The 23,316-nt window shown below is 34.9% G+C and overlaps 1 protein-coding gene across 2 annotated transcripts in view; it reads left to right on the top strand.

The window, feature by feature from the left end:
- The first annotated feature begins 524 nt into the window (after positions 1–524).
- The window catches only part of LOC149787584 (centromere protein K-like), a 32,409-nt gene continuing 9,617 nt past the window's right edge, over positions 525–23,316 (top strand). For both annotated transcript variants that reach the window (XM_089973759.1, XM_089973760.1), the window contains exons 1-7: positions 525–589; positions 8,270–8,429; positions 13,096–13,249; positions 16,763–16,889; positions 18,002–18,094; positions 20,891–20,960; positions 21,484–21,549. In XM_089973759.1, the coding sequence (XP_089829885.1) occupies positions 8,307–8,429; positions 13,096–13,249; positions 16,763–16,889; positions 18,002–18,094; positions 20,891–20,960; positions 21,484–21,549 (633 nt within the window). In that variant the 5' untranslated portion in view covers positions 525–589; positions 8,270–8,306. The remainder of the gene's footprint in view (positions 590–8,269; positions 8,430–13,095; positions 13,250–16,762; positions 16,890–18,001; positions 18,095–20,890; positions 20,961–21,483; positions 21,550–23,316) is intronic.

The raw sequence follows: 23,316 nt of genomic DNA on the forward strand, positions 1-23,316 counted from the left end.
TTATCGTGATTTTTTTATCAGTGTAAAATTAAATAAGAACAAGAAATTGTATTTCACTGACAAGAGAGGATGGTTTGGGTGGGGGAGACACATGATCTTTGTGTCACAGATGCAGTATTTGACGCATGTTTCGACTAATTAACAACAACTACATTAAACAGTGTTATATTTTAGAAAGAGGCAGTTTTGCGTGATGATGTTTTCAAACTGAATCAAACAAATGTATGATTGATTTAATTTTGATTGCTAAAACTTAGTTCTCTGAGTAAGTGTGCTTAAAACGGGTAAATGAACAAGTCAGGCGGCCTATTATCATGGGTGTTTTGTACCTACAGTATGATAACTGATTATGTGCAGTTAATCTGAATATATGTGAATGTGTCATGGTCTGTCGATCGATCGATCGAGAGAGAGAGAGAGTGAGGTGAAGTTGGGTGGTGGTGGTGGCCGATTACAGCTTCACTGTACCAATAAGCCGGAACAGCCACGTTTCTTTATTGTAAGAGTAGGTATTTTATGTCATTCGGGTTCCTCGTTCAGCTTCGTAGCTTCGTGTTACGGGGATTGAATGGCGGGCAGTACGAAGATAGTGCGCAAACCTATCTCTCTCTCTCTGTCTCTGTCTGTCTGTCTCTCTCTCTCTCTCTCTCTGAATGTATATAGTGCAGGGCCAACTGAAGTCAGCATCAGCAAATTGTTTTAAGTTCAACTTCTTTCGGCGTTCAATATGGACTTGGAACAAATTTACATCAACGTCTAGGGATAACTCTAACAGGCCAAATTTTAAATTTCCTCTCAGGCTAATAAATATGTAGTCCTACCTGTAAGACCTGACGCTGATATTTATGTTTTGCACCTAAAAAAATCAAAATGTGCTGTCTTACATGTAGGACTAATAAATTTGGTACTTTTGAGAAGGTCAGAGCATCAGAAATAACAAATTAGCGAATTAAGTATACTCCTTTTCATGGTTTTAGCTAATAGGAATTGCAAACAACTTATTTTATTGCCTAAAAAAAAGAGAATTCTCCAAAAAGCGAGCATTTCTTGTACAGTGTATATATTGAAAACAAATCCAGTAATGGAAAGTTGTTATTTTGTTTAAATAATGAAGCAGTCACTAGAGAATGTAACCAGATTGTTCTTGAGGCATAATGTACACATGTATGTGGTATATAAAAGGAAGTTTTTAGGAAATGTACCTTGGCCAATCCAGAATTTGTAGCTTTAATTACTCAGAATTTACAATTATGAGTGTATGTCCAATCCAAAAGCCTTATTATGTGTAAAGCTTGTTTTTATTAATGTTGTATTCATGTGAAAGTAAAAAACAAAAGGGATTGGTAACATCTGCCTCCTTACTTTTGAAAAGAAATCTATAAGAACAATGCATCGAGAAAATCCAGGTGTTTATTCCTTTTAAATGTCTACCCTGTATTAGAATTTGTTTAGACTAATTCATCTAAAGATATTGTTTTTATGACTGAAAGTTTAAATAAAATATTTATTTGTCTCTCATATTTCCAGTGAAAAGTTCAATACAGTACTGTATATACTTTTTATTTTTATTTATTTATTTTGCAATTGCTTTGTTGCATAGTTGGATTGTGCTGGAATTTCTTGTCATAACAATATTAACTGATTTTTTAAACTGTGTAAAATTACATTAAAATCACAGACAAATGAAGATGTTTATGCAGGGGGTATGGATGCTACAACAGCCTGAAGTGTGAGTAGCCTTAAATACTTCAAAAGTTTCTTTTAAATTATTATGGGGGTGGGGTGGGGGGCTTATTCTTCAAACAGAAACAATCACATCTCATCTGTGAAAATGCAAGTATAAATTTGCATTAATCTTTTTTACTACTACATTAATGTCATATGCAAAGGTATCAAACAGGTTTTATACTATTTTGTAGCAGTAATGATAAAAACTAACTGCTGGTTATAGGTAGCAGTAGCAATGATATTTATATTCACTGAGTATATAGTTGCTACTGAACGAGACTGATGTTTTGTCAGTAAAGTACCTTACAATAAATCACCTGAATGTACTATAAATATGTGTATATTTATTATACTGATGGGGGATTTTGTGTTGTCACAGATTTCATTGTACCTTATTGATAAAGCTAACACATTTCCAGTTAAAGATGAGAATGAGGGTATGTTATAATACAACCCTATTCCCATGAAATGAATATATGTACCACAATATTCTTGGCACATTCTGCATTTAGATACATAAATAAAACCTGTCCCGTATGAAACCCTCCATGATCCACACGTTTTGTGCTGTGTCAAATTCTTATCAATAACATATAGTTTAAAAGAAAGCCAAATGGTTTCCTTTGCACAGGTTGTCATGTAAAATGTTCCCCCTATTCATGAAATTATCCAATCAAAATTAAAAGAATGGGAGCCCTGTAAAGAAGAGTACCCTCTCTGTACAAAAAGAGTAAGATGGTGACACTTGGCCCAACTGAAGTGCCCTCTAGTTATGTTGTCATCACTACAATATTGGGCCAAATGAAAAATTTCATCTTGTGTTCATATATGGTACATGGAGAACTCGCCCCAACATATCTGCAGAAGTCACCCCAGGGTGGTAGGAGAAGTCACCCCAAACTATTTAATATTTATCATTTAAATAAATTAATTATTTTAAAGATAGAAATGCGTACCTTAGAACAATATTGTTAGCAACAAAGATGTCACTACATGGTGGTTACTGCTTTATTTAATGGCATTTTGAATTGTTCAGTGCTTTTCATCAGATATCTATGAAAACAACATGAGCACTTGTTTAGAAAGTTAATATTGTTGGTATCAGGCATTCATTTTCTGGAAGTGTTTAAAACTGATTAGATTGCATACAAAAAGTACAAGTCATTGTTTTTAACTCTAATATAAACATTTTTGTTCTTAACCCATTTTGACAAAATCTGTGTAAGTCCCATGAGCAACTGATTTAATTTTATCAAACATACTATTAAGGAGTCAGTCATTCTTTAGTAGGCAAAGGGTTTAGATTGTTAAATCTATTGTTGAATACCTTTCCTTGATTGAATATGTTCAGCGCTTGTCCAAATATATTTTTTTTAATCATTCTCTTAGATGATCCTATGCTTGGTACTGAATAATATGGGTACTATTGCTGTTATTTTCCATCATTGCTCATCTTTGACTATACTGATTTGGTACAAATTACAGACTGATTCAGCCCAGATTTAGAGCTAATTCATTCCAGTTTCCAAGCTGATTTTGACCATGTGAAATATTATTCAGTTTAGTCCAGGATTTAAATCTTAGGATAGGTATCTATGATCCTTGGGGCAACTTCTCCTGACACCTGGAGATGAGTTCTCCCAGGGCAAGTTCACCAATATTCTTCATATATACGGGGTTACTTGAAAGACTGAAATACACTCAAGAACCGAAATACACATAGTTTACCTTGAAACTCATGAAGATAAATGTGATTTGTGTGTCTTTAAATAATGAGGAAAAAGCAAAATAAAACTGAATTTCAGTGATTTTTTTATAGGAATTATTTACATTTTTCTAGTTATTGCTCCATCCGTGTAATGATGTCAGTGGTCATACTTGATTGGACAGCTTTGATCTCATTTTGAGTAACAGTTACATCTTTATTTACTTGAAAACATGTATATAACAGTGCCATTAAAAATATCTACATATTTTGGATTCTCACAACCCTAGTCTCACTTTTATTTTTTTCTGACTGATTTATGATTTATCATTACCTGTCCAATCGAGCTAAACCAAGTAAGCCTGTGTGACGTAATTCTTTGATTTGTGCCAGAAATTGGTAAAAAATAAATAATTCATATAAAAATGATGCAGATCAAATTTTGTTTTGCTTATTAATCTTATTAAAACAATTACAAATCATAATATCGGGTGTACACCAATATATAGACCTAAACATGTAAATTGTGTATTTTGGTTTTTGAGCATATTTTGGTGTTTCTTGAAATGAAAAAGTATGTTATTTCTGTAAAGGTCAAAGCATCAGAAATCAAAAATTAGCAAATAAATACAATTGTTTTCATAGGGCCCCGAGTGGCTGAGTGGTCTAAAGTGCTCTATGTTACGGATCATTGCCATCTCACCTGTCTGCGTGGGTTTGAGTCTTGGATTCAGCCAATGTGGGTATGTGAGAAAGCTTGCCAGTAGATTCTCGTGAGTCGGTGGTTCTTACCGGGGTTTTCCCAGGTTCTTCTTCTACCATTAATACTGGCCGCCATGTATAGCCTATTGTGTGCTGAAAAATGGCATTAAACCCTACAACAACAACAATTGTTTTCATAGCTTTTACTCCTGCTAATAACTTATTTTATTGTCTACATAATATAATATTCTCCAAAATGTGCGCATTTATTTTTTTGTACAGTGTATATTCATCAAGCAGTCACTAGTGACTATAACCAGAGGGTTCTTGAGGCATAATTTGCAAATGTATGTGGTATATGTAAGGACTTTGTTGGGAAATGTGCCTTAGTCAATCCACAGTTTGCAGAAATTAACTTTGTGGCATCATAAAAACAACTCAGTTTCTGTAGATCAAAATAAATATTGTTAGAGTGTGATAGTAATTTTTTTGGTTTAATACCCCTCTTCAAATCATATATCTTAATGTGTCCAAACACTCAGCTACAAGACAATGGTTTATTTGGGAACCCGGATGCTACAATTATAAGTCGTGACAATAATAGTCACATAACCTTACAGGTAGCTATACTGTCTTCACCAGCGACATAGAGGTATACAAACTGCACACTGACCTAATACAGTGAACAGTTGAACAAACGAATCAACCCATATTATTCCATTTGATGGGTTACAATAGAAATGAAACCAGTCAAGGACTGGGGGTGACTAGGACACCCCAGCAGATGAGAGGGTTTGCCTCCAAATTCAAACAATCATTATCTTCTCTATATTTGTTCACATCACTTCTAAATGTATATTGTTGTTTTCCCCAAGCACACCGACCACTCCAGTGGCCTAGTGGTTAGAGCATCCCTCTTGGAAGTGGGAGGTCATGGGTTCGAACCCCAACCAAGTCATACCAGCGACTTACAAAAATGGCAGTAACAGCTGCCTTGCTAGATGCTCAGCATTAAGAGGTTAGTGTTAGGACTGGTCGGCCAGGTGTCAGGATAATGTGACTGGGTGGGACATGATGATACATGTCTGCGGCATGATGCCCCAGTGCAAGACATCACTATAAACTGCCACACTGCAGACGTTGTAGTTTATGACTGATTTTTTTTAAAGCTACGTTAAAAATCCTAATCACACACACACACACACACAAGCATACCTGGAGACGTCTAACCGGTTGCAAAAGGTATGTAAATTAAACACTTCAGGGAATGTATAGATGAGTCTATACTCATGTAGAAACACTTTCAGTACTATAACCAGTATCGCTGGAATAGATTATACTGGTCTATACTGGAAAATACCAGTCAATTATAAGTCTCTAGTTTTTGCTGGCAAAGTATGTTGCAAAGCAGCTGACACAAAGTGTTAATGACGTCCTTAAATTTTATGATAACAGAAGTTGCTTCACTGGTGTCTAATGTTCTGCTCTACATTGCACATACTTTATAAAAATGGCCTGTTGTAAGGTGAAGTTATGTGCATTTGTGATGAGCACATTGGAGAGAATGTTGGCATACCTCTATGCAAGGTGGTCCAACATCTTCACCACCATGGGCCACATGGACCTAAAATAAAAAGGTTGTGGGTCACACATGATACATATTATACTGATTATACTACAACTGAATTTTTATGAGTGCTGGCCACAATAAGTAACCTGTAGTAACTGGACCACTCTGCCTTGTTTGTCAGTCCAAACTACAGTTTTGTTGTAATGGTTTCATTTCACTTATGACAGACCTTGCTGTTATTGAATAGGCTTCCACTCATGGGTAATTGACTGCTGTTATGAAGCCTCTTTCTTCATTGACAAAACCCAGAGGGCTTTGTAGTGGTCCCTGTAATGAGTGGATTCTGAGTGTAGAAGGAAGTCTCATTTGTTTCTACTTTGAATCAAGGGAAGGTCAATATTTCAGCTCCATCTCTATCATCTTAATTTGATTATAGGGAACTCACCCAGGACCAGATGAATTTCTTGTGCATTTCCACTCATTAATTGGATGGAAGTATGAGCATAGTATTTGAGTGCAACTGTTTCATGACAGAAAGTTATCCAGCTGTGGGAAAGAAGGCACAGATTGTTTTCTTGAACTATTAACTCAGAGACCTTTCATACCAAAACATTCATTTTGACCTAGTGGAGCCTATAGCAGCAGCACAACAGTCTACCTTCCAATTCATTCATCAGCTACAGAATGATGCAGCCACTCAATATCTGCTGAATTGGCATGGAAAATTGTTATTTCCAAGATAGCTGTGTCTGGGCAGAGAGAACAGTTTGAATAGCCCACATAATCCTCACAGAACTAAAGGTACCTCGCATACCTCAGGGAAGTAAATTTGTTCTATAATATTTGTCCAGTCATAATGAAGACAAACCCTCCCACCCTCCCAACCTCCACACACTTATGTCTTACTGATAGAATATTCATTTTTGCTCCAGAACTAACTTGTGTATGGAGTGGAAGTGGAAATATTTTTAAAAAATTACTACTAGCATTGGTGTCCATAGTCATACATAATTTGTATTGAGGTTTTGGTCAAATTTGTTTCATTTGCTTATATTTCCTAAATCTCATATTGGAATTTCTTCATACACCACTCCCTCGATAACTCGCGCACATCGGGATCCAGAAACGTCGACTGCACTATAAGTGAGGCGCGAGTTATCGAGGGACCTATAAATTAAGCCCAAAACCAATAAAGTGATCGACGACATAAAGGAAAAATAAGGCAGATTATTGTGTTGAATACTCACTTTATAATCGTGCTGAGATTAAATGTGAATAAATATCTCTTCATAATGGTGTACATTGTTTATTATTTCCTCATAGGGCAATTTCAGGATAAATTACAGTGTATTGAGGTGATCATGGTATGAATCATCACATACCTAAGACAATTCTTTCAATGGCATTAATACTTACTCTTTGACAGAAATTTGCATCAGTTTTGTCATTAAATTGTTTTCATGTGTGTACATTTGCTTAGATTCTTTATATAATTTCTTTGTAGTACGGATGAAGTACTATATAGCTACGACAATTCATTCACTTGCATGCATACTTTACGAAGCTATGGTAATTTTTGCTGGACATGCATGGTGTTTTAGTTAACCATGGTTTCAAGGTCATAATCATTAACATTTTAGCAACTGTGTTTTCATTCTGTTTATTTGATGGATTTTCATCATACTTAGAATTAACACTTTTAAAGCTGAGACAATTCATTCAGTGACATTCATGCTTGCCCTTTTGATCTTGTTGTCAGGGTTCTTGTTGTTGTAGAGTTTAACACCATTTTTCAGCACAAGATAGGCTATACATGGCAGCCTATATAAATGGTTGAGGGAGAACCCGGAAAAACCCCAGTAAGAACCACTGACCCACGAGAAGCTACTGGCAGGCTTTCTCACATAATCACATTGGCTGAATGCGAGACTCGAACCAATGCAGACAGAGGTGAGATGCCAATGATCCGTAATGGTGAGCGCTTTAGACCACTCAGCCACTTGGGGCCCCTGTTGTCAAGGTCATTGTGATAGAAAATTTGCATTAGGTTTTGCCTTTAGTTGTTTCATTTACTCAAATTTTCAAAACTCCTTGATAAATTTTCTTTCTCCTTGGGATGAATCATTTCATAGCTAAGACAATTCATACAATGACATTCACTCGTGCCCCTTTGACCTTGGGGTCAAGGTTACATTCATAGAAAAATTTGTGTCAAGCTTTTGTTGATAGTTGTTTCATTTGCTAATATTGCCTAGACCCCTTGACTGGTTTGCTTTATTCTTAGACTGGTACATTATGAAGACAATTCATTCAGTATCATTCATTTCCTTCCCTTTGACCTTGGAGAGTAAAGGTCAAATTCATGGTAAATTTTAATTGTCGCTTTGGCTAAAGTTTTATAAGTTGCCTATATTTCATAAACTATCGGATGGATATTTTTCATACATTGAATGAATCATTATGAAGGTAAGTAAAGTAAATGTCACATGTACAGCAGTGCTTTGATCAAGGGCTTGCCATTCAGTCCCTGGTCTTGTTAATGTTTACACATTTTCTACTTTCAGATAAATGTGAAAATTGAATATTATGTGATCTCTCACAATGGCCAGATTACAAGAAAATACTGACAAACAAAAACAGAATCCTTATATCTTGCATGATGCAAGTCCAGGAGATGATTCAATGGAAAAGGAGTGTGAACATCTGTGGCAAGAGTTGTTAAAGGTGATTAGTTTTGACATAACTTTTGTTGAGGACAGATTTTTTTAAATAAGAGATATAGTATGTGCTACTCTCCAAAATTAAATGACATCATTGTGTATATGCAGAATTATTCCTGTAATATATTTAGACTTATTTGTATCATGATGTTTTGTACTGTGAGCCTAATGTGAATCATTTGCATTGGTTCAGAATTACTGTATTTGGCTTTAAAAATTGTCTAGTTACTGTGTTATCTTATAAAAGTGTACCTCAGCATGGTCATTTAAGCACCTTTATTGATCTAAATTATTTATGTAATAGTATTGTTAATTATTGTCCAGAAAGTTGTTACTGATGTAGATTTACCAGTCTATTCTTTCTGGAGAAGTGACAAGTTTATTTTATCACTATGAACTTTTGAATCAGTGGTTGGCCATTTAATTGGGTCCAGAAAAGTGAATGTTAGATCTAATCATTACCATTGCAGAGTAGTACCTTTGGTTTCTTCGCCAATATCTGGTAATGTCATAGTAACATCATCCCACATGACATTCAAACTAGATTTACACTGGATTGTCCCTCTTGGTTGGCCTTGTTCAAATAGGTCTGCATACTTTAACACTCAGTTTTATGTATTTCTGGGCATATATTAAAAATTTTCTTGCAAGGAATATTGATCAAATAGGAGCAAAAAAATTGAATAATTGCTGTTTAAATCAAATTCTCAAAAAATGCCTGTAATATGGCATGCCTACACATTCAGTTCATTGTAGCTCCCTGTTGATGCATGATTGAGTCAAAAATCCCCTGTCAGAACTGGGGTCAAATTAAGTGAAAAGGGAAACCTTTGTGTCAGAGCTGGGGATCAGATTAAAAATTAGTGGGTCTTTGATGCACAAATAAGGATAATGGGAAACATTGCAGTTAGACCCATGCTAGAGACTAAATCTGACGGCATTCCATTGCACATTTCTGCGTTTGTTCAATGCATTTGGAATGACTTAGCACTGTTGGCACACTGTACAACATTCATAAAAAAAAACTTTTAAGTTCAGCTAGTATAGATTTCAAAGAAACTCAGTTTTTGATCACTTTCCTTACCCTTGTCTTGAATTATGTGACATCTCATATATACTTGCTTACAAGTAAGGTCAAACTGCAAATTGCATAGACCCAGATTTGCCATCACATTAATGTGCCAGCAGATCTATGTAGTTAGGAGTGGTCAGTAGAACAAACAACATAGACCCTACCACTTTATGCAAGGACAGATTAGGGTCTGTGTTGTTTGCAGTTTGACTTGACTTGTCTTTCTGTTATGTTTACCTGATGTTTTTAACCCAGTAGTAGCAAATGCTTAATGATAGACCTATTCCAGTTTGACATGCTTTTGGCAAAAATATTTCCAAGGATATGTTTGTTTGATGATAATCCCAGCAGAGCTTTCTGACAAATCACTAACTAGAAAGATCCTGATCTGCCATAGCATAATGAGCCTACAGATCATGGTCTCTGCTGCTTATTCTACTGAGTACTCCTAACACACTGCACAGATCAGTGCAGAACAACTCCTTGCTGTTGGAATGTCCTTAGTAATTGAAGAATAACTTAAAACTTTCAGAGAAAACTCTTCATTTGCTGCTCCATCAAATGTTTGAACATAGCTAATCCATGTGTGGTACTTGCAGTTTAGTATGCCTGTACATATTAGAGTTATATGGGTTGCCTGTACGTCTTCGAGTTAGATGGCTTGCCTGTATGTATTATAGTTAGATGGCTTGCCTGTACATATTAGAGTTAGATGGCTTGCCTGTACGTATTAAGAGTTAGATGGCTTGCCGGTACATATTAGAGTTAGATGGCTTGCCTGTATGTATTAGAGTTAGATGGCTTGCCTGTATGTATTAGAGTTAGATGGCTTGCCTGTATGTATTAGTTAGATGGCTTGTCTGTATGTATTAGAGTTAGATGGCTTGCCTGTATGTATTAGAGCTAGATGGCTTGCCTGTACGTCTTAGAGTTAGATGGCTTGCCTGTATGTATTAGAGTTAGATGGCTTGCCTGTATGTATTAGAGTAAGATGGCTATGCAGCTCGATAATGGCTATATGATGCCTGTTAAAAAGAAAGTTCAAAAGATGTAAAATGAAGAACTGGATAAAAACTTTAGGAAGACAATCCTATCCAAATAAATGTAAACTTGATGTACACTAAGCCGATAAATCAGCCCTTCGCCCATGATGAAATTTATTTTTGGGTGAGGGGCTGATATGACCTATTCAGTAAAAGCTGCAATTATCTGCATCCATATTTGGCTGCACACATCGGTGTACATCTTATACACTTACCAGTATTTCTCGTGGCTGTGCAGCTACCGTCGGCTGAAGGGTTCTTTTGGTGACATGTAGATTATATTTCCTGAGTAAATCATGTTTGGTGACTTGTAAATCCACCTGGAATAGCACAACCATCTGTCCTGTGGCCATTTTGAATTTTGCGTTTGATATTGCTATTACCAATTACTGGTATGTGTCTAAAGTGTATGTGGGTTTGTTCCGAAATGATTTGTATGCAGCAAAATTTGCACATATTAATGAACAGGTGACATCAGATCCACAGCATCTTCCCATCAATGTCAAGACAGATTTGTGGGGTTCATTTATTGGACTAGATGTACACCCAGGACAAAACATGAAAGGTAGCATGAAAATATATTATTTTCTCTGACTTTGGGCTTTCCTTATCATCCAGGAGCTGTGTGCTTTACCTAGCTACATTTACTTTACACCCGCTACTTTAATAAACCCTCTGTATCCCCATTAAGGGAGGTCCCCTAAATCCCACCACCACCACCGACTCTGACAACTCAACCTCCAACTTGAATGAGAAGGCAGAGTGACTGAATCTCAATCCCTATGAGGGTCACTCTGTCATAATTGCACCTTTTCCACAGCAGAGATATTTGCTTGAAGTAAAGTTTATGTTGGATTAGAATAAAAGTAAATTTACTTAGATATACCGAACTAATTGCTTTTGCATTTTTAGAAATTTATGCTTAGGTGAGCTTAAGTTGTGGTCCTTTGTCATTTGAACATCGTCTGTCATATATTGTCCATTCACAATTAATATTTACAACTTCTCAAAAACAACTTGACCAGTTTGCACAAAATTTGACAAAGCATCCTAGCATAAAGGCCTTTCCAAATTTAACAAAGCATCCGAGCATAAAGGCCTTTCCAAATTTGACAAAGCATCCTAGCATAAAGACCTTTTCAAATTTGACAAAGCATCCTAGCATAAAGGCCTTTCAAAATTTAATAAAGCATCCTAGCATAAAGGCCTTTCATAATTTGACAAAGCATCCTAGCATAAAGGCCTTTCAAAATTTAATAAAGCATCCTAGCATAAAGGCCTTTCCAAATTTAACAAAGCATCCGAGCATAAAGGCCTTTCCAAATTTAACAAAGCATCTGAGCATAAAGGCCTTTTCAAATTTAACAAAGCATCCCAGCATAAAGGCCTTTCTAAATTTGACAAAGCATCCTAGCATAAAGACCTTTTCAAATTTGACAAAGCATCCTAGCATAAAGGCCTTTCAAAATTTAATAAAGCATCCTAGCATAAAGGCCTTTCAAAATTTGACAAAGCATCCTAGCATAAAGGCCTTTCAAAATTTGACAAAGCATCCTAGCATAAAGGCCTTTCAAAATTTGACAAAGCATCATAGCATAACGGCCTTTCAAAATTGAATAAAGCATCCTAGCATAAAGGCCTTTTCAAATTTAACAAAGAATCCTAGCATAAAGGCCTTTCAATTTTGCACAAGTTATGTTGATCAGTCATCAGATATGACCACTGTTATCATAATAGAAGAAAGCAAAAACCTTTTAGCAATTTCTCAGAAACTGCGGAGCAGATGTTTAATCAAATTTGACAGAAAACATTCTGGCATTGAGGACTTTAAGATTTTACGAATGGCACCAATTCTCGATCAAATTTGGTCATCATTGCTTTAGAAAAGAAAGCTCCTTTAAATAACTTCTGATGAAAAATCACTCGGTGCAATTTGACCAAATTGACAGCATCCTGGTATGAAGGGTTTTGTATTTATACAAATTAAATCAATCTGCCTTTAAGTTTAGCTTCTGTTACTTAAGAAAACTTGTAATAACTTATTCTGAAAAGTCACATAACAGAATTTGACAGAAAACATCATAGATAGCTTGAAGGCCTTGAATATTTATCCAAATAATTAATGCTGATTTGCTGTCAGATATTTCCACCAGTACTAGAAATAGAAAAACATTTATACAACTTTATCTATATAATAAGAAAAATGCTTAACAGAAGTTTTTGAACTTTGGCATAATGCATCCTAGTATTGAGGACTTTCAGTATTGGATGCTGATGTGCCATAAGATGGATGAAGATGTAAGAACTGGGGAAACCTTGAAACAGTTATTTTCATAGCATAATGCAGTGAGCAGCATTGGAAGAAATTTCAACATAAAACATCCTCTTGATCCAGATTGCTTAGCCAGCTGCTCTTGCATTTGGCTGTTTGGCCATGCCAGGTGAACAATTTCATGCCCATTTGGGCCTCTTGCTAAAATAATCCCCATTTGTCTTCTCCATGTTGCTTTTCATTGTAACACAGCGCAAAACTGCAGTATGTTGTTCTCTTTCAGCTACAAGATGAGATTCAGAAAGTGAAAAAATTGAAGCCAGCCTTATCCACATCCACAGATGATTTAGAGACTGTGGATGAACTTAATTTGACAAGGGCCAAATGTAAACAGATGAAAGCTGAAATAGAAATCCTGAAGTCAGAACCTATTGATTGTATGTATTCTAAATTGGATACTCAATAGGCCATTACATATGCAAAGAAAAGTATTTGGGTGAAATCATGTCCATTTGGATGCCTTAAAGGTCACTTATATTAGGCAATTAATTGCCAGTCTTAAACAGCCACTTTTTAGAAGTCTCTTACAGCAGATTTTTTAAAGAAATAAATCTCAGTGAGGGATCATAATAGTAGCATCCCTTGAATTTGTTAGGGAACAAAATGGTCTAACATTGCCTCCCTTTACAAGCAAGCAAACAATAGATTGTAATCTTGCTTTCTCTCTGTCTTATGGATAATGGAATTTATCATTGCTCAAAAGAGTTTTATAGAAGAAATGTGGGAGCTGAGTTAAAGTTGTGAAGGAAGGAGTTAATTGATCAGTAAGCAAATATTAAGCATAATTGTTGTCCAAAATGGAAAATCACATTCTCATACCTGCTTAAAAATGGAATATGTATTATTTTCACACAATTACCTTTGTGATTCTTTTCTATACTTATGGTTTTTTTTAACAGATGCATTTCCTTAAAATAGCATTCAATGATTTGTTGTGAATAATTCTTTAGATATTTAGTGGGTATGGTAATTTAATATTTAAACATGCCTTAATTTTCATGAAATTGATATTTTTCATCCAAATGTTTTTCTTGTTTCATTTTTTTAATAGTTTTTTGTCTTTCTCTAATGTATCAAAAACTGATAAAAGTGACAGTGATAGGTTTGTTGTTTACTGCATATTGAAATGAAGAAGTTGTGATTGCTAATTCTTTGTGTAAAAAGACAAGCATTCACATTTCTTTGAATAGTTATTTTCTCTGGCTCCACCAACTGGAAAGATAACTAGCTATGATCCCTCTGTAAGCAGGTACCTGTCTTAAGTGGCCACCTTTCTTTGGAAAAGTTGGGTGAGTGAAGTTTGGAGAAAAAGGGACCATGTTGGCAAAAGTCATGGGTCCAGTAAGTAAAATGAAAAATGTTCCGTTTTCACCCATCTGTTCATGCACTCAAGCATCTGACACTAATGGTCACTTAGGATGAGACATGCTTGGATTCAGTTGAAAGTTACAACAAAACTTTGTAAATTACCACCATTTCAGGTGAAAATGAAAATGGTCTCAACAAGGAGTTGAAATGGTTATTCATGTTGTTTGAATAAGAGTTTCTTATGCCTTAATTCTCAATATCTGATTTGGTCATTTTATGGTCAGTCAAAAAATCAGTGAGTCCGACAAGTCTAGCATGTATGACAAAGTTCAGAGACCTGCAATCAGTGTAGTACAATTTAATTAAATTGGTCACTTGTCTATGTAATTTTGATCGTGAACAAATCACTTTCCCAAAAAATATTTGTGGTTTCCCCTACATTTAGCTGAACATAATTAATTAGTTAATGATTTTGAGAAATGTTCAGCCCCTGTTTACTACTTTGGTTAAATGTTGTTTGCAGTTAACTTCTCAGGAACTGTTAATTCTAGAATCATGACACCTGATGATGGTATGCATCTCTAGTTTATCACACCCTTGTTCTAAAGGATCACCATAACCTAATGTACACATTTTCCTGGCTCAAGTTAAGTTTTTGCCTCTAACTCATGACCATATAGATTCTTTGCTTGCATATACTGTCCTATCAGGAATCTTGATACTTGGCAGGGTGGGGAATGCATATTGATGAGTACAACATCCTTATTGCAAAAGTTAGTCACTGTGGTCAACATATATACCTTAATTCTTTACTGATAGATTTTTTGTTTGAAGTTAATTTCTCAGGCACTCTTGATACAACAATAATGAAATTGGATGGTGATATTTGTCTCTGTTAGTACCACACCATTACTTAGTACCACACCGTTACTTTGTACCACACCATTATGTGCAAAGATGGTCATTACATTACCATATAGATATTTGCTTATAGTATAACCTGTACAGAAGTATGTTTCAGACGTGTGTTTTTAAAGAGGAATAAATAGCTTTATATAGTGGTAAACTTTTCATAAATATAACTTATACAATGTGATGTGTTATTCTTATTACTTAACTGTGTATTGTAATGGAATAACTGCATACATTTCATATGAGGCCTCATCAGTATGGACCTGTTAAGGTGATCACTAATATTTATAATGCTGTAATTGTGGTCAAACTGGGTGGCATTCCAAGGTTACTCAAAGCCAGTGACTTCCATCCAATAAAATCTGTCTTCCTAGGTGGACAGTAGTAACATATTCTGAAGCAGAGTTTAGGAACAATTAAACAAAGGGGGAAGTTACCAGTGTTTTCGTATACTCATTATACTGTATATACTTGCTTATAAGTCAAGTCAAACTGCAAACAACAACGATCCTGGCCTGCCATGGCATAATGCACCTGCAGATCAGGGTATATGTTGTTATTTCTACTGAATACTCCTTCAGTTAAATAACAGAATGAAATAGAGACAAACAGACATACATATAATTGCTGTGGTTGGACCTAAATGAAAACAGTTCCTCGCAGACAAACAATATGGCCACTACAATGGCAATTTTGTTATCGCTACTTCTCCTGAATGGAAAGTCCTATCCTCATGGGGTTTTCATGTAAAGACTTATTATTTATTAAGTTAAAATGGTGCCAATTTGATATTAATTATAACCATTACAGCAGCTATCCTGAATGTCTTATTGCTACACTTCCTAGACAAAAAAAAGTCATAACATTAGTTTTTCACAAGAATGATTTAGCTAATGTTTCATTGATTTATGTACTAAATAAAAATGATGTTGTTCTGATGTCCAGTGTTTGGCACTTTGGTAACTGTATACTCCTTCTAAACTAAAAGTCATATCAGCATTGGGTTTTGATCAGGAGACTAATTATTAGTTGGTCCTGAATGAAACTAATGCTGATCTGACCGCAATTATGGCTTGCACAATGAACATATTAAAAATCTTGTCACTAAGTCTCTCAATGGATGGTCATATAAAGGTTTGGTTTGTCCAGTGATAATGGTGCTGATCTTGCATCCAATTTGGTTGCCACAGTGACTGATTTGTAAATCTTACCACTCAAGAATAAGAAAGATGGTTTAGACACTCAACATTTAAAAACAAAAATGGTCTTATCTTGAATTGCTGGAAATTCCTTTTGGACAGTAGAACAAAAGTCCCTTTGTGGGACTCTTGATTTCATATCAAGCACCGTCAAGAACCTTTGTGGTTTGTCTCTGAAGTGATTAAATTTATCATACATATTGCTTGAAATACTTAAAGAAATACAATCTGAAATGAAAAATTGTACAAAGTGTCTTCATAAATAATTCCTGTATACTGAAATTATGTCATCAGTTTTACTTTTAAGGATTTTCAAGAAATTCTGAGCAGATTTTTTCTGCAAATATCAAATTGTTTTGTCTTCTTCAAATTTAATTTTGGGGTTTAAAAACCAGTCTGTCTGGGGTTTAAAATTTTTTTTTTATATATAAGTGGTATTGTTGTTGTATAATATTATTTTATCTTCCTCAGTGATAGGTGACAGTGAGATATGTTATGAGATGATATATCAAGAGAAGAGTCAGGACAATACAGGCCTGCAAGACACATTAGCTTTCTGTCGTGCACAGAGACAGGAACTGCAGGAGGAAATTAAGAGGTACTGCATGGTTTAGTGGTAGGCACAGTGGGTTGAGAATCAGACAATTATAGGTTTGATCTCTCAGCTGGCTGTTGTGCTTTTGCCCTTGATCAAGGCATTTGTCTTTGTAGGCTCTTTTTGCTTTGGTTATCAATTTATACCAGTATTCATAAAGGTTGAGGTGTGATGGACTGATCTTCCATTCATGGAAGTCATGCATTCTCTTTTGTCTTAGGTCATCAAGACTGGCATAATGAGCCCTTGTAGACACAGAAAAACTTTAAATCGGCGCCATATACATTGGTCGAAAGGTGATAGTTCTTTAATTCCTTTTCCTTTTTGTTCCAGTTTTTTTTTCTTCTTTTTCTTGGATCAATTAATATTCTCATATGGAGATTTATGACTTGCCTGTAAAATGTGACATTGCTTCTGATTGCAGTGCTGTTGATGGTAATGATCATCATCATGGTCTACTTTTTCTTGCCGTAAGTATCATTGCAAAAGTTGGCCACAGTAACCCACATTTCATGAATTCTGTGACAAGTTTAATATTTGCATTTATCTCATTGTCTTTATTATATATATGTATTTATGCATGTAATTATCGTGTAACAAACCTCATCACAAAAATGGCTATGTGGTGGCCATTAAAATTCAGCTTAAAAAAGTCAAGAATTGCACAAAACATTAGAAAGATAAACCCTTTCAAATAAATGTGAATATGAATTACAGCAAAATAAAATATAATCAGTAAAGTTGTTAAAATTTCTGTTGTAATATACACAATAAAAGATGAAGGTAAACAGTAAAATCCAGATTTTGATATAGACTACATTTCTTCAAAAAGTACATTTTCTTTTGTGGTACATCATTATCCAGTTTCTTCATCATGTTTACATCAAAATACTTATGTCTAAATCATTTTTGAGGTTGAATATACACCTGCTTAAAAGTATGTCAACTTTATCCATTTTTCTTAGTGATTACTGTGGGGTTATTTAAATCAAAAAGATGGATCAAATACAACAAAATATAAATTATATTTATGTCAGAGCAATTTGTCAGAAATTAATATTTTTCTGGCCTCATATTACTTTGTACTTCGTTAATCTATCTTCTATGATTTTCAGTGCAAAGGAGACCCAGCTTGAGTTAGAGGCAGTTGTGAGGGCGCTAGAGGAAAGGCTTCAAGTTGAAAATAGGGAAGATAACAGTAATAATCAGTGAGGGAATATATTGTTTATTTAACTTATACAGAAAGTTTGAATAGCTCATTTCAGACACTGTCAGAGACACATTTGTTTTTGCAAAACAGTCTTTTAGACAGAGGAAGCATGGGATTGGGGAGACAATGTGATCAGCAAACCCACATTTACAATCATTACCATATTCAGACCATGCTTGTTTTCAGACACCTAATTTATTTGCCAGAATTACTGTTTTATGCCTCTCAATATTCAGAGTGCTGTACAATAATTAATTTTCCAAAATTTGTTTTTTGAAACTAATCAAGGGAGACCTGGTATCTCATTTTCAAGTAAAAGTCAAATTTTTTTGTGTTTGCAAGAAATTAAACAGAGATGAAATGTGCTGTGTAATGTGATCCAGCCAGCTGTGGCAGAGACTGTTCTTAATAGGGTATTTTATGCTCACATCTAGTAGCTGCACCTTGTGTGTGCAGCCTTCATGCGGGCACATCATTTTCTCATAACTGGGATTTGTTCCATATCATAACTAACATTAGCCCAGAATAAGTCCATCACTTATATCATTTGCTCTCTTTTGGTGAATGGCTGATAAATTTGAATTTCCGGATTCAATCTGAGCATTAGTGGTTCATCTATCCTTCCATTCCGTTGTTCTGTGATGGCCCAACCTTTTCCTGGCTTATGGACAGTATCTCTTTTGTCATTGAAAATTATCACAGTGGTAATACATTATGAGCATTGGGAATAGCTAAAACAACAGGAATGTATGCTTCCTTGAAGTCACCTTTACAGATGTAAACATTTTTCATTCCTACTTTGTCCACTGTTTTCCCCAGTACTAGATCAAAGCACAAAAGGGTCTTCCCCATGTTAATAATGATATTATCATTAAACTCATGCTCATTACTGGAAACATGTGGAATTAAGCAGCCTTCTCTTTCAAATCATGGGGTAAACACTGGGCAAGAGAAATCTTACTCATGACTAGCCATCTTGCCATCAAAATCTTTTCCATATTAAATAGGTACAGACTTTTCAGTACATATGAAGTTTAGCTATGCAGAGAAGTCAAGTATCATCCATGTATTCATTGTGGATTTATGAATTTATTTACTTTTCTGTGCTATATTTCTAATTTCATGGTGTTTCGTATGGTTAACGATGTCCTGTTTTTTGCTGTAAATTATAATGTTTTAGTGACCGCGTTCATAGGACACTATAAGAATCATACTTTTTCTGGAGGCATTTCTTTTCTGTGTACCCTCAGACTCATTACTTTGACATATATGTTAACTTAGCCCATGTCAGGTAATTTTTCCATGAGCTCAAAAATTTATTATATGATTATTTATAATTGTTTGTTTTTTGTTTGACTTGATTGGGTTAACATAAATATGATTTGTTGAACAATTTATAGATAGTTACAGAAGAGTCCACAGTAATGCACTGTTAGTCAGCTGTTACAGTCATGAGTTTGATTAAAGACAACTGATGTCATTAAAAATGCAAGACCTCTTTGGCATTGCTTCACACAGTTACCATGCCAAAATACTTCACGCTGAGAATTATCATGTCACAAAGATTCACAGTTTTCATGTCACAATGATTCACACAGTTTTCATGTCAAAATGATTCACACAGTTTTCAGGTCACAATGGTTCACACACAGTTTTCATGTCACAATGATTCACACGCAGTTTTCACGTCAAAATGATTCAGTTTTCATGTCAAAATGATTCACACAGTTTTCATGTCAAAATGATTCACAGTTTTCATGTCACAATGATTCACAGTTTTCATGTCAAAATGAGTCACACAGTTTTCATGTCACAAAGATTCACAGTTTTCATGTCACAATGATTCACACGCAGTTGTCATGTCACAATGAGGTTAAGTTTCCAACTGTTTAATATTAATTTTACTACCACAAATTTGGATGCTTGACAACTCGTAGCATGTTTGTGTTGCAGAAAGCACATGGCCATGACAAATCAGATAGCATGTAAGGTTGCAGACAACACATGACCTTGGGTGCCATCCTGATTTCATACATCATAATCAATAATTAAAATGTTTGCTTTTAGTTTTTTGAGAAAATTTGCAATCTATGTGAAATATTGCTCCATTTAATTTTAATGTATTGGATTTTTTTCCAGTAGAATATATGGAAGATGTGCACACATTGAATCCATTCAAAAGCTTGCATATGTAATTTTTTTTAGCAGTGTAGTATAAAAATATGAAAGACATACAAAAATTGTTTCATCATGAACAGGTTGTTACTGGAATGTTCATAAAGCTTGCATTAAGAGTCATACATGTTAATATAGATTCAGACTTGTAGTTCTTCTAAAGTTTAATTCCTAGAAAATGCTAATTCATCCATTTCTCATGTGTATGGGTTAGTTATATTTTCATGAACTGTTATGAAGATATGTCCCCCTCCCTTCCCCCACCTTGAGAGGCGACATTACATACACCCAAATAAATCTGTCATAGCATGTACTTGTGTAACAAGGATATATGCTCAAAAGGGTTAGTATGAATTCCCTAGCTCAATTTAGAACCATGTTCAAACTTAATATGAATACCTACCACAAAACGTGATATTTGATCCCTTTAGCATCTCTTTTAGGAAGAATTCCGTAATACATTTCTGTACTATGTTGATTGAATTGCCCACCTCTTGCTCTAATGAGAGACTACCCATGTTACTGTATCTTCTACTCCTAGCTTCATAAAAGACAATATTTCACTCCATTCCTAAAAACAATTGATCATACTTTTTTCATGTTGACATATTTCTTGCAGTCTTCTGATGCAGTTGGAAGCAAAATTAACCGATGCACAAAAACAGTCAGAGATGTTGCTCAGACACATGGTAATAATCTATTTGATTGTCAGTGATGATTCTATTTTTTGCTGAAATTCTTGGATATCTATTACAGTTAACATAGTTGGATATCTATTACAGTTAACATAGTTGGATATCTATTACAGTTAACATAGTTGCACATGGACAACTTGTATCTTAAGTACCTGTATTTAGTTTAAGAGGACAATGCATTGATGTTATGGAGGTTGGGATGGGGAGAGAATAAAATCAACTAAATGTTGCTTACTTTTCACACATTTAAATCCACTACAAGACTTAGGGATAAATACCATTCCATAGAACTAATTATGTAAGATAATGCAAAATTAGTATAAATTCCCTTGCCCAGTTTAGAACCATATTCAAACTTAATCTGCAGAACACCTACCACAACACATAATTTTTGTTGGCATGTTAGGTTGCAGACAACACATGACCATGATATAATTTTTGCTTCAGGAATTACTACTTAAACTAAGTACTTTATACCAGTAGCAAAATAATAATCAGACTGTTTATTCTTTTTTAGAGAGATTTCATTGATAAGCACTATCCATTGCCATCAGAAGAAATCTTCAGTAAAGTGAAGAAAAAGGTATGTCCATTATACTGGTACATATACAATGATGAAACTTCATTTGTGCATTTGTCATAAAAGAGTATTATTACCACCAAAAACAGATCACAGTGATCTACTCATCACACTCTAATAATCATATATTTTTTTCTCTTCTGTTTGCAGATAGTGTATACACAGTCATGAAATTTAAAGTGACAGTAAGTTTGGGTGGTATATTCAAACCTGTCTTGAGAGTCTGCCCTTTTGCCAACAAAATGTATTTTTTTTTAAACAGTTTCTTGCTAGAGTTTATTACAATATTCCATCTCTCCCTAAAAAAAAATTAATGTCCATCTATTAAAAATCTTGGCTTTCATGATAGGTTGTCTTGCAAAACTGATCTTTTAGGACAGGTTTTAATGTACTATTCACTGGAATCAAAAGTAGATCATATGAACCCAATTTTCATGTTCCGTTGACCTTGTTGGATTATTCATTATGCATCAGGAAAGACATTACATTTTAAAAGAGCTCTAGTAATGTATAAGAAAGTTTACATCTCTCTGAAGAACTGTTTCATTATTACCTAGTTGTTCTAGGGTTTAACGCCATTTTTCAGATAGGCTATACATAGCGGCCAGTATAACTGGTGGAGGAAGAACCCTGGAAAACCCAGGGAAGAACCACCGACCCACGAGAAGCTACCGGCGCTCTAGTATGTTTAATGTATAAGAAAGTTTACATCTCTCTGAAGAACTGTTTCATTATTCCCCCAAAATATGACTTTTTCTTTCAGAACAAATTATCAAAAATTGTCTTTTGATTCCTTTTCTCTTTTTCCCTCTTGTTTATTCATGCTACCTACTATCGTTATTGATTGTTACTGTAAGGCTGAGAACCATGTGGGGGAAAGTAATTTTCATAATGTGTTTGGAAAGTATAAAAAACAGTAATGAATATTATTGGGAATTCAGAATTTTTACCTTACTAATTCAGCTGCTGTGGTGGCCTAAGTTATTAATGTCCACCTCTGGTGTGGGAGGTTGCGGGTTCAAACCCTGGCCATGTCATACCAAAGACTTATAAAAATAGTACTAACAGCTGCATTGCTAGGTGCTCAGCATTAAGAGGTTAGTGTTAGGACTGGTCAGCCTGGTGTCAGGATAATGTAACTGGGTGGGACATGATGCTACTTGTCTGTGGTATGATGCCCCAGTGCAAGACATCACTATAAACTGTTACACAGGAGACATCTTAGTGAGATGACTGATTTTTTTTTAAAACTACATTAAAAATCAAAAACACATGCACACACACACATTATTGTTGGATTTTATTGAAACTTGGTATGTTACTTGATATTGATGGGACACTAGCAAAGTTTGATAGTCAGCATTTTGTGTCATCCTTTAGTTGAGTTATAGCCTCTTATTTTCAGGCCTACCCACTTTCACTTCTGCAGAATAATCCTTTATTTTTGCTTTTCAGCCAAATTTAGTAGGCAGTTTGATTTTCATGCACCAGGGTTGATTTTGTTGGCAATCTGCATCATTTAGTAGAAAAAGAGTCTTTAATTCTTTAGACTCACACACTTATTTTAGCTGCACAATAACTCTTTAATTATCATTGGATTTCAACCAAGATTTTAGGCAGATTGATATTGATGAAACCTTCGCTGATTGTCAGCATTTTAGATCGTCATTTAGCAGAGTTATAGCCCTAATTGATGGATCTACCCACTTAAAGCTCTGCACAGCAACTTGTGTTTTTTATGATTGGACTTAATTTGGTAGAGAGCTTGTT

Source organism: Sinohyriopsis cumingii, chromosome 11 (assembly GCF_028554795.1).
Source record: "Sinohyriopsis cumingii isolate HCF-2022 chromosome 11, ASM2855479v2, whole genome shotgun sequence".
NCBI classification, from domain to species: Eukaryota; Metazoa; Mollusca; class Bivalvia; order Unionida; family Unionidae; genus Sinohyriopsis; species Sinohyriopsis cumingii.